The sequence below is a fragment of the Anas acuta genome, chromosome W (assembly GCF_963932015.1).
Source record: "Anas acuta chromosome W, bAnaAcu1.1, whole genome shotgun sequence".
Taxonomy (NCBI): Eukaryota; Metazoa; Chordata; class Aves; order Anseriformes; family Anatidae; genus Anas; species Anas acuta.
The window spans coordinates 2653606-2668150 of NC_089016.1; the positions used below are offsets into that span (position 1 = coordinate 2653606).

The 14545-nt window shown below is 47.6% G+C and overlaps 2 protein-coding genes across 7 annotated transcripts in view; one reads left to right on the plus strand and one right to left on the minus strand.

Annotated features, from left to right (window-relative positions):
* The window catches only part of LOC137847094 (antigen WC1.1-like), a 433117-nt gene that overhangs the window by 306088 nt on the left and 112484 nt on the right, over positions 1 to 14545 (minus strand). The gene's annotated exons all lie outside the window — the stretch shown is intronic.
* On the plus strand, positions 8099 to 13604 carry LOC137847343 (olfactory receptor 14A16-like). The gene is made up of 3 exons (XM_068665628.1): positions 8099 to 8216; positions 8950 to 9126; positions 12634 to 13604. The coding sequence occupies exons 1-3, from the start codon at positions 8099 to 8101 to the stop codon at positions 13602 to 13604; spliced, it is 1266 nt and encodes a 421-aa protein (XP_068521729.1).

Sequence of the window (14545 nt, forward strand, 5' to 3'; positions counted from 1 at the left end):
TGGTAATAGTGCCCAGGTCGATGAGGGCGAGATTGAGGAGGAAGAAGTACATGGGGGTGTGGAGGCGGTGGTCGCAGGCTATGGCTGTGAGGATGAGGCCGTTGCCCAGGAGGGCAGCGAGGTAGATGCCCAGGAAGAGCCCGAAGTGCAGGAGCTGCAGCTGGCGTGTGTCTGCAAATGGCAGGAGGAGGAACTCAGTGGGGAAGCTGCTGTTGGACATTTGCTGGCTTTGGGTGTAGTAGTCTGTCCATTGAGAAATTTAAAGAGGCAAGTTAGATAGTGTTTTCTGAGCAAAACTTAAACCAAATTTCCCTGAAACCTTCTCAGCAAGAATCACAGTCTTTTCCTGTGAAGAATACATGCTACTGCTTGTAAAATATCTAGTTTTTATTTTTATTTTATTTTTTCCCTAGGGATACGATATTTATCAGGTTAATCCTCTGTGTCCTTTGTGGGCTTCGGAAGTGTCAGTACTACCCTGCTGTATATAGTAAAGAATATCAGGGACTGATCCATTATAATTCTCCTTACTGTCCTTCATGGCAGCAAAACAGAAGCATAGACTCCTGACGGTGCCTTTCGTTTAGGTAGTGCAGGCGGTCGTGCTCCCCATCAAGAATTTCCCCCAAAGATGGCCTGGGGGTGCTATGGACCTGTTAGCAGCCTGCCCCAGGAAGCAGCCTCTGGGCACCAGCAGGACCCTGCCTGTCCTGCCTGTTTCAGGGGGCTCCTTCCAACTGCAGCTTCTCCCCGCAGTGCCCTGGGCAGCTCCCTGGGCAGGCTGAGTGCTGAGGCTGGCAGCCAGCAGAGACCCTGCCCTGGCTCACAGCCCCTGAGGCACAGCAGGGACCCTGCTCTGCACCACAGCCCTGGGCACCTCTGCCCGCACCCTGGCTGCGCAACCTGCAGCCAGCCCTGTGAGAAGGAATCCTTGTCTCCTGTACCTCTGACAGCTTTGGCAGGTAGTCGCTGCTCTGGAAATTGTTCTTCTATCTTAGGAACTCTTAAGTGTCCTCCAGAAAGATTCCATGCGCTGTGGGATGTGCCAGCAAATCTGCAGATGGCACCAGGAACAACAGCTGCATTGCCCTGCAACCAGAGACTTACCCTGTTCAGGGCTGTGAAGATTTCTCTCGCAGTGAGCTCTCAGCATCCCCCCTCCACACTGCCTTTAATATCTCCCTCCCTTCTCTCAGCCACCCTTGTCCCCTGCAGGCAGTGCCCCCAGCCCTGCTGCACTGTGCAGAGGAGCTGCTCCTGGGCAGAGCTCTCTCTGCAGCACTGCCCGCTTGCTAGGAGCTCCCCTTGGGCCCAGGAGCCCAGCCCAGCTCATCAGCACAGGGAGCTCTTGACAAGTCCCTGGGCCTCCAGGGGAAACAACTTTGAATCAAACGGATGTAATCACTGCTCTTCCTTCTGTCAGCTAGAGAGAGACACCTACTTCCAGTTATATTTTTTCTCCTAAATCAAAATAAGAGTTCATTATGGGAATCATTTTTCCTGTCCTTTTATTAGTTAGGACACCCACAAATTGACTGAGAGCTGTATTCTGTTTCTTCCAAGCACTTGTTAAGATTGAGGAGTAGGAATCTTTTTCACAGCAAATGAAATCCCTCTGTCTACACAGACTACACAACCAATTGTTGGCCAGCAAGCTCATGGAATCATAGAATGTTTGGGGTTGGAAGGGACCTTATGGTCTAGTTCCAGTCACTCTTGAATGGGCAGAGTCACTTCCCTCTAGACCAGTTTGCTCAAGGTTTCATCCAACCAGACATTGGACTCTACCAGGAAAGAGGCATCCACCACTTCTCTGGGCAACCTCTTCCAGTGTCTCACCACCCACTGCGTGAAGAGTTTCTTCTTTATATCTGATCTAAATCTACTCTTTTCTAGCTTAAAAGCACTGCCCCTTGTCCTATCATTACACTCCCTGATAGAGTTTCTCCAGATATTTCTCCAATCTTTCTGTGAGGAATGTTTTAACAATTCCAATTCGTGTCCATAAATCCATGTCCATAAAGAATAATTCTGTTTGAATCCTGTCTGCCTCTGGGCCCTGCACTGGCAGTTTAATTCTTGAACCACAGATGCAGTGTGTCCCAGTCTCCCCCTCATTCCAGTCAATTTATCAAGTCTTCAGAAAACACTCCTTAAATTTATGAACCTGTTTGCTTTTGTTATTCCTGACTTCTAGTTCTAACAGTTACAGCCTTTTTTCCTGTCTTCTTCGAGATTAACTTAACACTGCTATAGATGTGTCTGTGAATGGCTGGGGAAGAATGTTTTAATTACTCGTGAAGCGTCAAATAAGAAAGCTGTTTGTGTTTGATGTCTGGGAGTTTCAGAACAACTGATAACAACTAGTGACTGTTATGGGATACTATGTGGATCTTTGGTATCTGGCCAGCGGGTCCAAGAGATTAAGAGGAAGAAAAAAGAAGCTGAAGGACGGTTGGGAGACAAGACCTGCGGAGAGTGTACAGAGAGTGTTCCATAAACTTGGAATAGTGCCGAGTAAGTACAAAGGGTGAGAGGAAGACTACGAGCCTTCAGCATGAAAGACCCCTAGAGACCCCCAGAGGAGACTGATGCGCATGCTCCAGTAGGAGGAACTGGACCCCGGAAGCTAATTATAATAATCTACTTTTTTAGAAGTAGTAATGAATATGTATTAGTCTAGGTGCATAAAATTCAGCTGCTTGATGTAACTGGTGTGCGTCCTGGTGGAGCGGAGACTCCCGGTGCACCCAGCGCTGTTTGCTTACCTCTATTCCTTTATATTCTTTTAATAAATCCTATTTTTTTATTTAATCCTAATTTGAATCCTGAGCCATTTATAACATTTCTCTCCCTGTTCTATTAAGAGAGAGGAGGGAGAGAGTGGATGTGTGGTGCTTGGCTACCTCCTGGGGATAAAGCACAACACATCTGGGGCACAAACCTAACCAACAAATGATAAAGGAGGCAGTGAAGGGAGCCAGACCTGGTCAGTCACACTGACTGGTGAGAGCATGGGAGAGAGAGAAAACGCTTCTTCCAGCAAGGTTATCTGACCAGGAATCTTGTCAGTTGGGAAACCAAGGGAAAACAGGGAATACTGGTAAAAGGGGATGTCCTATGATGAGAGGCTGAAGAAACTTGGGTTGTCTGGTCTGGAGAAAAGAAGGCTGAGGAGCGACCTCATTGCTTTCAGCCACTGTCTTAGGAGGGCAAGTGGAGAGGGAGATGATGACCTCTTCTCACTGGTAACTGATCAGAGAAAGTGTGGGAATGGTACATAGATGCACCAGGGGAGGTCCAGACTGGAGAGTAGGAAAAATTTCTGTACTGTAAGGGTGGTCAAACACTGGAATAGGATTCCTTGAGACCTGCTTGTAGTTCTAGGCCTGTCAATGTTCAAGAAGCATTTGGACATTGCCCTCATTGACATGCTGTAACTTTTGTTTAGCTCTGAAGAGGTCAGGTAGTTGGACTAGATGATCTTTGAAGGTCTCTTCCAACTAAACTACTCTGTTCTAGTCTAGTCTAGTCTAGTCTAGTCACTACATATGTGGGTAGGCCCCATTTATGTATTGGAAGACCACAATAATGTCTCCTGGAGTCTTCTTTTCTTCAAGGTAATCCCATCTCTCTCAGCTGCTCTTTACAGGTGTATTTGGTGTGCACGGCATGCTTTTGGTAGTCAGGTGGTAGGCTGCAGGGGGTTTCTGGATGGTGAAGACCATCTGTTTGAACACTTTGGGTTAGCTCTCCTGGCTGTGTCCCATCACCATGTCCTGCACAATTCCAACCTACATGGCATGGGGTACAGTATGAGAAACAGAAACCCTTGATGCTTTGTAGACACTCTCCATGACTGTTTCTAAACACTCTCAAAAACATTTACCCTCTGCACTAACACACCTTATCCCTGGAGAACCCCAGTGCAACAGCTGTCTGGAAGAGTGTTTTGTTTTCATCTTTCCTTTAACATGTGACCGAGTCTTAGAAGGTGGAAGAGGCTACAAAAGTCTTTGTTTGGAAGGCAAAGTTGAGGCTAAATGAGTCTGGAAAAAAAAAGTCTGAGACATAAATAAAAAGATATGCATATATTGAGCTATTTAAACAACACTAATTTTTTTTTTGTTTGTTTGTTTTACTGATGGTGTAGAGAATGTTAGGAAACATGGCATTTGCCTTTGCAAGTAATACTTCTTGGAGATAGGATGGACATTCTGCTACTCACCAGGAATGATCCAAGATGACCAAGAGTGGCCTCACAAGGACATCAGCCAGCTCTCTCTGCTGTCATGGGTGAATTCCGTCAGGTCCCATAGATATGTGTATCCCATTTGGTCAAGTATGCCCTGACCTGATCCACTCCCACCAAGTGTACATCTTCCTTCCAGACTCTCCCCATTCTTCGTGACTAGGGATTCAGGAAGGGCAGTCTTGCCAGTACTGACTGATGTGAAAAAGGAATTCAACACCTCTTGTCTTTTCCCTGTCCTGTATCAACAGATCCTGGGCCTCATTCAGCAGTGGGTCCACATATTCCAGGACCTTTCTTTTGTCACCTGTGTACTTCTAGAAGCTCTTTTTACTGCTTTAGACATCCTTGTCCTAATTCCACTGGAGTTGTGCTTTAGTTTTCCGATATTCTTCCTTACATGCTCAGACAAGGCCTTTGTATTCCTCTCAGGGTATCTTGTTCTTGTTTCCACCTTCTCTATGCTTCTTTTCTGCGCTGGAGTTTCGTGAGAAGCTTCTGGTTCATCCATGCAGGCCTCTTGCCGTTTTTACCTGACTTTGATTTTCTTGGGTTGGACTGCCCTTGATGTTGGAGGGGGTGGTCCTGGAATATTAACCACCTTTCTTGGACTTCTCTTCAATACAGGGCCTTACTCCAAAGGACTCTTTCAAGCAGATATTGAAGGGGCCAAAGATGGCTCTCCTGAAGAGCTATGCTGCCCTCCCGCAGGATCAACTCCACCATGGTCCCTGCAGGGAACATTGTTAACTTATCCTGAGCTTACCATGAACCACAGCCCCCAGATCCCTTTTTTTCAGAGTTATGCTCCATCCACTTGTCCCTCAGTCTATATGTACATTCAGGAATACATGGTCTGATGTACAGAATCTGGCATTAGTTTTTATCGAATTTTATATTGTAGCGACTGACCAACATTCTGATCTATCAAGATGTCTCTGTAAGGCCCCTCTACCCTCAAGGCAATTGATAGAGCTTCCTAATTTACTAGATGTAGGGCAGTCCACTCATGTGCCTAAGCTCTCAAACACCTTTTAGAAAGTACTGTCTCTAAATTACCACTTCTCCATTAATCTACTCCCAATTTTGGGGACGAGAGAGATATGTTAAAGGGGAGGTTTATATTATTTAGCTAAATGACAAGGGACAGCTCCCAGGTGAGTGACAAGGCACAAAGGGAGGCCACATTTTTAGGCATTCTGCACTGACAAAACTCTAATACCTACATTCCCAGTCTCTGAAGTCCTAACTTAAAGGATTACCACTAAGACAGACATCTTTGTGCACCTCAAATGTCAAATGGTGTTTACAGTTGAACAACTCACTGCTCTGCTCTATCTCCTGTAATTACTGTGGGAGTTTAGCCTATATTATTTTTTACATATCTGAGCAGAGGTGAAAGAAATCCGAAATTGTGTGGGTTTGTGGCTGATAAGGAAGGTTCTGGGCCCCATTACAGGCCTAGGACATCAAGCTCAGAATGAGATGCATCAGTTGACTCCCTGTGATCACTTCCCTCAGCCTGGGAAAATGTGATCCCTGCCAGTCACATTCTGGGTGTCCGGCCTAAAAGTGGAAGAAGACAAGGTGATTCTTTGATGAATCTTCTCCCAGTAGGAGAAATGACACTGCTGGAAGTAAGTGTTTCTCCCCAGCTCAGAGAGGGAACATCAGGGATTGCTTCAGCCTGATTCAAAATCATTTCCCTGGAGTTCCCTTGAGTCAAGAGCTCCCTATGCTGCTAAGCTGGGCCGGGCTCCTGGGCCCAAGGGGAGCTCCTGGCAAGCAGGCAGCACTGCAGAAAGAAAGCTCTGCCCAGGAGCAGCTCCTCTGCACAGCGCAGCAGGGCTGGGGGCACTGCTTGCAGGGGACAAGGGTGGCTGAGAGAAGGAAGGGAGATGTTAAAGGCAGCGTGGAGGGGGGGATGCTGAGAGCTAATGTCATCTACCTGTAAAGCTATCACTGCTCAGAGATGATGGTAGTGGACACCTCCAGAGGTCCCTTCTGACTCAGGGGAGAAGGGGCTGGACTGTGCAGTCAGAGTGTATGACAATCCTGTGCTTTGAGGCCTTTATGGTGTTTGTAATCCCTGCTTCTCAAGGTTACCCAGTGAGTGGGGTAATTCTCAAAACAATGTTCGTCCCCAAGGGAACCTGGAGTACAGCTGATACAAGAATACTACTGAAAACTTCCCAGAAACTCTACCAGGTATTCCAGAATAAAGAAATCACAAACTTGTGATCACAAATAAGGAGATCGGTTCCAGGGCGGATGTGTTCTGTAACGGAGAGGGCATTGAGGCAGGCAAGGCTCTTTCCTGCACTGAGGCCACTCGGGAGCCACCAGGAGCCAGAAGGGACATCAGGAAGAGGTTCTTCACCAAGAGGGTGGTTGTGCACTGGAACAGGCTCCCAGGGGACGTAGTCACTGCACCAAGCCTGTCTGAATTTAAAAAGCGATTGGACTGTGCACTTAGTCACATGGTCTACACTTCTGGGCAGACCTGTGCAGTGCAAGGAGTGGGACTTGATGATCCTTATGGGTCCCTTCCAACTCGGGATATTCTATGATTCTGTGATTATATGACTTCCTTCTGAAAGAGACAGAGGGCCGATACGCCAACTGGACCCAGCCCACAGGGAAGTCTGCTGCCTCCCTGTGGCTTGGGTAAAAGGCATTGCCAGGAAAGTCACTCGCCTGGTACAGCTTTCTGACTACCACCCTTTACTGTTTTTTCAGGCTGGTAATAAGTAGCAAGGAGAAGTCCAAGAGCAATCAAAAGGGACTTTAGGACTTTGGGGTGACCGGTTAAGAATCAGGGGCACAGGTTGTGTTTGCCTCTGTCCTTCTGATAGGAGGGATCAGTGTTGACAAACACACTTGCCATATTAATTCGTGGCTTCGGGACCAGTGCAACTGGCAGAACTTTGTGTTTGTTGATCATGGGAAGGTCTATGCGACACTGGGCCTACTGGCACCAGATGGGATGTGCCCCTCTCAGAGGGGGAGAAAGATTTTTGCCCAGGAGTTAGCGGGGCTGATAGACAGGGCTTTAAACTAGAGTTGAAGGGGAAAAGGGATAAAATAAGGCCCGCCGGTGATAAGCTAAGTGATGGAGTGCAAAACCTTGCCAGATGTCAAGTGGGAATATCACGAGGCTGACACAAGCATGTCCAGGTAGTTCCTAAAGCACCACGATGATAACTTCTTGGTGCAAGTGTTAAGGGAGCCAACTAGGAAAGGTGCCCTCCTAGATCTGTTGCTGCAGTATACAGAGAGTGTTGTGGGGGCTGTGGGAATTGGTGGCTGTCTTGGTCATAGTGACCATGAAGTGGTTGAGCTTAAAACTTTTGTGACAGGAGGAAAACTGCTACCAAAACTTCAGCCCTGGATATGGGGAGAGCAGACTTCAGGCTGCTCAGAGGACTAGTTAGCAAGGTCCCTTGGGAAACTGCTTTTGAAGGTGTCGGCATCCATCAGTGCTGGTCAGTCTTTAAACACTGCATCCTAAAAACACAGGTAGTCACGAAGGTGGGGAAGAAGGCCAGCTTGGCTGACCAGGGATCTTATTCTGGAGCAGAGGGATGAAAAGAAAGTGTATGGCTGTTGGAAGCAAGGTCAGGCAAAGTGGAAGGACTACAGGGATGCTGTTCGCATCCGGACCCATAGGGAGAAGATTCCTGTGGCCAAAGCCCAAATAGAGTTGAAGCTGGCCACATCTGTGGGTGACAATAAAAAGTTTTCTTTTAAATATATGAATAGAAAAAGGAGGACCAGAGAAAATATAGATCCTCTACTTGGGATGGGGAAGGTCACCTCACAAACAAGGACATAGGAAAAGCAAAGATGTTTAATGCCTTCTTTGCCTCCGTCTTCAATGCCGAGGATGGGCTTCAGGACCCTGGGTGCCCTGAGCTGGAGAACCGTGACAGTGGGAATGATAAATGCCCAACTGACCCTCAAAGTGTGTGTGATTTGCTGCTACACCTGGATCCATTCAAGTCCATGGGTGTCCTGGTTTCAGTTAGAACAGAGTTAATTTTCTTCCTAGTAGCTGGTAGAATGTTATGTTTTGGCTTAGGATGAGAATAATGCCGATAACACCTCGATGTTTTAATTGTTGCAGAGCAGTGCTTATACTAAGCCAAGGACATCTCAGCTTCTTGCTCTGTCCTGCCAACGGGCAGGCTGGGGGTGCAGTAAGAGCTGGGAGGGGACAGACCCAGGACAGGTGACCCAAACTAGCCAAAGGGGTATTCCATACCATCTGACGTCATGCTAAACAATATATAGGGGTGGCTAGCCAGGGGAGGGAGCCGGACTGCTCGGGGTTAGGCTGGGCATTGGTCAGCAGGTGGTGAGCAAGTGCATTGTGCATCACTTGTTTGTACACATTATTAGTAGTAGTACTATTATCATCATTGTTATTATTATTATTATTGTTATTATTATTTTTCCTGTCTTATTAAACTGTCTTTATCTCAGCTCACGGGCTTCACTTTCCGGTTCTCTCCCCCATCCCAGAAAGGGAGGGGGGAGGGTGAGCGAATGGCTGTGTGGTGTTTAGCTGCTGGCTGGGTTAAACCACGACAATGGGTCCAGATGGGATTCATCCCAGAGTGCTCAGAGAGCTGGCTGACATTATCACAGGGCCTCTCTCAATTATTATGAGTCTTGGGAATGTGGAGAGGTCCCAGTTGGCAAATGTCGTGCCAGTTTCAAGAAGGACAAGAAAGAAGACCCTGGTAACTACAGGCCTGTTAGTCTCATGTCAGTGCCTGGTAAAAGTATGGAGAAGATTGTTCTGGTAGCTATTGAAGTGTGCTTGGGGGACAATGCAGTCATTGGTCCCAGTCAACATGGGTTCGTGAGAGGTAGGTCCTGTTTGACAAAATTGATTTCCTTTTATGATAAGATCACCCATCTAATTGATCAAGGGAAACCAGCTGATGTGATCTTTTTGGATTTCAGTAAAGCTTTTGTCACAGTTTCACATATGATCCTACTGGACAAAATGTCCAGCATATAGCTGGACAAAAATATCATACCTTGGGTGAATAACTGGCTGACGGGTAGGACTCAAAGAGTTGTGGTAAATGGCTCCGCATCAGGTTGGCAGCCAGTCACCAGTGGGGTCCCTCAAGGCTTCGTTTTAGGGCCAGTTCAATTACATGTTTGTATAAACAATTTGGATGTAGGACTAGAAGGTGTTTATAGCTAATTGGATTATGATACTAAACTGGGAGGAGTTGTTGACTCTGTTGAGGGTGAAAATGCCTTGCAGAGAGATCTGGACAGATTAGAGATTTGGGTGATCACCAACTGCATGAAGTTTAAGAAGACCAAGTGCCGGGTCCTGCTGGTCACTAAAGAGAATAGATCAGCACTTGCCCCTCCACTCCCCCTCGTGAGGAAGCTGTAGACTATGATGGGGTCTCCTGTCAGCCTCTTCTTTCCCAGGCTGAACAGTCCAAGTGACCTCTTCCACTCCTCATACATCTTCCCCTCTAGGCCCTTCACCTTCTTCATTGCCCTCCTCTGGACACTCTTCTATAGTTTCATGTCCTTTTTGTACTGTGGTGCCCAGAACTGCACACAGTACTCGAGGCGAGGCCACACCAGCACAGAGTAGAGCAGGACAGTCACTTCCCTCAACCAACTAGCAAAGCCATGCTTGATGCACCCCAGGATACGGTTGGTTCTCCTGCCTGCCAGGGCACACTACTGGCTCATATTCAGCTTGCTGTCAACCACAACCCCCAGATCTCTCTCTGTGGGGCTGCTCTCCAGCGTCTAGTGCCCCAGTCTGTAAGCATAGGCAGGGTTGCCCCATCCCAGCTACAGGACCCAGCACTTGCTCTTTTAAAACTTCATGCAGTTGGTGATTGCCCAGCTCTCCAATCTATCTCTGCAAGGCTTTTCCACCTTCAATGGAGTCAACAACTCCTCCAAGTTTAGTATCATCAGCAAATTAGCTCAAAACACCTTCTAGCCCTACATCCACGTTGTTTATATAAACATTTGGGTAGACCCATGTGGAGCTAGGAGTTGGACTCAATGATCATTATGTGTCCCTTCCAACTTGTGATATTCTATGATTCTATAGTAATATTCATAGTTATGAACTAGAAATTCTGTGATTCCGTGATTCTGTGAACATAAATATACATTACTTTGGGCATATATATAGGAAAAAAAAATAATCCCTGATTAATTTCTGGCAATTTCCATATGCCTCTTGAACACTGACAGGCATGGGGCATCAGCCAGGTATCTAGGGAGCCTGTTCCACATTTAACCACCCTCACAGTACAAGTTTTTTTCCTGATGTCCCATCTGAACGTCCTCTTGCACAGCTTTGTGCCATTCCCATACCTTCTGTGGTCAGTTACCGAGGAGAAAAGATCATCACCTCCCTCAGCACTTCCCCCACTCAGGGAGATGTTGAGGACAATGAGGTCACCCCTCAGCCTTCTTTTCTCCAGACTAGACAACCCAAGTGTCTTCAGCCTCTTCTCATACCCTTTAACCAGCATTCCCCCTTTTCTATTGGTTTCCAGACCAACAAGTCCCTGATCAGATAATCTCACTGGAATAAATATTTTCTCTCTCTCCCGTGCTACCTTCAGTCAGTGTGATTGACCAGGTCTGGTTCCCTCACTGCCTCCTTTATCAATTGTCAGTCAGGTTTGTGTCCTCAGATGTTCTGTGGTTTATCCCCAGCTGTTAGCGAAGTACAACGCAGCCACTGTCTTCCTGACTATCCTTAACAGAACCAGGGGAGAAAAATAGGAGAAAGATAGGGATAGAATCTTTATCAGGGATTGTAGCTCTAGGAAAGGGGCAATCCCTTTAAACTACAAGACAGTACATTTACATTAAATCTAAAGAAGAAAATCTTCACTGGGAGGTTGGTGAGGGAGTGGAACAGGTTGCCGAGAGAAGTGTTGGATGCCCCCTCCCTGATAGTGTCCAGGGCCAGGATGGATGGGACCTTGAGCAACACTAGTAGGATTTCTTCCTGCCCAGGGCAGGGGGGACTGGAACTTGATGGTCTTTGGGGTCCCTTTAACCCAAAGCATTGTATGTTTCTATGACTGTGGGCTGACAAGTGGTTTTGTAGCATATGTAGACAGAGAGATTTGAGTTTCTGCAGAAAAGTCATGTCATCTCTTCCCCCACACACACTCCATAGCATCCCACCAATATCTACAAGTGCTTGGAAGAGGTGGTATTCATCCTGCCTTTCACGTTGAGGGTGTCTGGTCACATAATGGGACAAGAATAGATGATTCTCCTGCCAACATCTTCTATGGAATTAGGAGCAAAGACAGCACTGGAAATAAGTCCCGATCAAAACTTTAGAGAAGTGATTGTATCCCAAAAGACTGCTTGAGTGTGATTCAAAGTTGATTTCCCTGGAGTCCCAGGGACTTGGCAAGAGCTCCCTGTGCTGATGAGCTGGGCCGGGCCCCTGGGCCCAAGGGGAGCTTATGGCAAGTGGGCAGAGAGACAGCTCTGCCCAGGAGCAGCTCCTCTGCACTGCACAGCAGGGCTGGGGGCACTGCCTACAGGGGACAAGGGCAGCTGAGAGAAGGGAGGGAGATGTTAAAGGGGGGATGCTGAGAGCTGACTGCGAGAGAAATCTTCACAACCCTGAACAGGGTAAGTCTCTGGCTGCAGGGAAACGCAGCTGTTATTCCTGGTGCCATCTCCAGATTTGCTGGCAAATCCCACAGCCTATGGGAGCTTTCAGGAGGACTCAGGACTCAGGAGGAGCTTTTTGCATAAGAGGAGAATGACAAGTTCCAGAGCAGGGATTACCTTCCAAAGCTGTCAGAGGGACAAAACATGAGGTTTCCTTCTTGTGGGGCCTGCTGCAAGTTGTGCAGCCGGGCGTTTAGACGGGTGGCCAGGGCTGTGGTGCAGAGCAGGGTCCCTGCTGTGCCCCAGGGAATGTGTGCCGGGGCAGGGCCTCTGCTGCCTGCCACGCTCAGCACTCAGCCTGCCTGGGCAGCTGCCCAGGACACTGCGGGGAGAAGCTGTGGGAGGAAGGAGGCCACCCAGAAGGGTAAGGGGGAGTCTTTCTGCTTCCCAGAGCCTGCTACCTGGGGCAGGTACCTGTCTCAGAGACCACCACCAGTCCCTGGTGGTCTTTATCACGTACCTACAGGGCAGTACTAACCCTTCCAGAGAGTGAAGTTGACTAATCAGGTCTCTTAGGCATTCTTAGGCAAACAAAACAAAAGCTCCAGGCAGAAGCATGTATTCTTCCCTGGAAAAGGCAGTGTGTCTTGTTGAGGATGTTTCAATGAGGTATGGTTTAGGTTTTGCTCAGAAAACACTATCTAACTTGCCTCTTTAAATTCCTCCATAAATAGGCTGCTATGCCGAGAAGCAGCAAATGTCCAACAGCAGCTTCCCCACAGAGTTCCTCCTCCTGCCATTTGCAGACACACACCAGCTGCAGCTCCTGCACTTCGGGATCTTCCTGGGCATCTACCTGGCTGCCCTCCTGGGCAACGGCCTTATCTTCACCGCCATAGCCTGTGACCACCACCTCCACACTCCCATGTACTTCTTCCTCGTCAACCTCGCCCTCATCGACCTGGGCTCCATCTCTACCACTGTTCCCAAAGCTATGGCCAATTCCCTGTGGGACACCACGGCCATTTCCTTCTTCGGTTGTGCTACCCAGGTCTTTATGTTTGTCACATTTGTCACAGCAGAGTTTTCTCTTCTCACCATCATGGCCTATGATCGCTACATTGCCATCTGCAAACCCCTGCACTATGGGACAATAATGGACAGCAGAACTTGTGTCAACATGGCAGCAAGTACCTGGGGCTGTACTTTTCTCTATGCTGTGCTGCACACTGCCAATACCTTTTCCCTTCCCCTCTGCCAAGGCAATGCCCTGGACCAGTTCTTCTGTGAAATTCCCCAGATCCTCAAGCTCTCCTGCACTGATGCCTATATCAAAGAGGCTAGGCTTATTGTGGTTAGTGCCTCTTTATTATTTGTGTGTTTTGTCTTCCTTGTGCTGTCCTATGTGCAGATCTTCAGGGTTGTGATGAGGATCCCCTCACAGCAGGGCCGACATAAAGCTTTTTCCACATGCCTCCCTCACCTGGCCGTAGTCTCCCTTTTCACCAGCACTGCCATATTTGCCTACCTGAAGCCCCCCTCCATGTCCTCCTCCTCACTGAATCTTTTGCTGGCTGTTCTGTATTCGGTGGTGAGTCCAACAGTGAACCCCCTTATCTACAGCATGAGGAACCAGGAGCTGAAAGATGCGGTGTGGAAAGTGATGAATGAGTGTTTTTCAGAAGGAATAATCTGCCTGTCTTAGAATCGTAGAAACATAGAAACACAGAAACATAGAAACATAGAAACATAGAACTGCCTGGTTTAGAAGGGACCTCAAAGATCATCTAGTTCCAACCCCCCTGCCATGGGCAAGTATGCCACCCACTAGATCAAGTTTGACAGGGCCCCATCCACCCAGGCCTTTTAGAGCTCCAAGGATGGGGCATTCACAAGTTCTGTGGGCAACCTCTTACAGTGCCTCACCACCCTCTGAGTGAAGAATTTCCTTCTAACCTCTAATCAAAATCTCTGCTCTTTTAGTTTAAAACCATTCCCCCTTGTCCTGTCATTATTTGATTGAGCAAAGAGTTGTTCTCCATCTTTTATTATGCCCCCTTTAATTACTGAGAAGATGCCATCATCACAGACAGCCCCTCGTAACCACCGTTCCCTGCACTGGGCTTTTGCCCCAGCTCAGACAGGTGGTTTGTAGGCAATGAATTCACCCTAATGCCTTCTCTTCTGCAGGCTGAACCACCCCAACTCTCTCTGCCTTCCTTCATAGGAGAGGTGCTCCAGCTCCTTGATCATCTTTGTGGACCTGTTTTAACAGATCAACATCCTTCTTGTGCTGGGGCACCAAACCTGGATTCAGTACTCCAAGTAGGGCCTCACAATAACAGAGTAGAGGGGAACAATCACCTCCCTCGACCTGCTAGCCACTCATCCTTTGATGAATCCTGGGATGCAGCTGGCCTTCTGGGATGCAAACACACACTGATGGCTCATGTTGAACAGTTCATGTCCACCAGAACAAGAATCTTCTCTGCAGAGCTGCATATCATTCATAATATAACTCGTTAAAGGCCCAGGTGCAGGTTTGTTTTTTATTTTGTTTGAGTATAATTTTTTCTTTATATTACTTGTGAAATTATTGTCCACAAAGAAATGTCTTTGTTCATATTCTTTCATTTAAGTATCTAC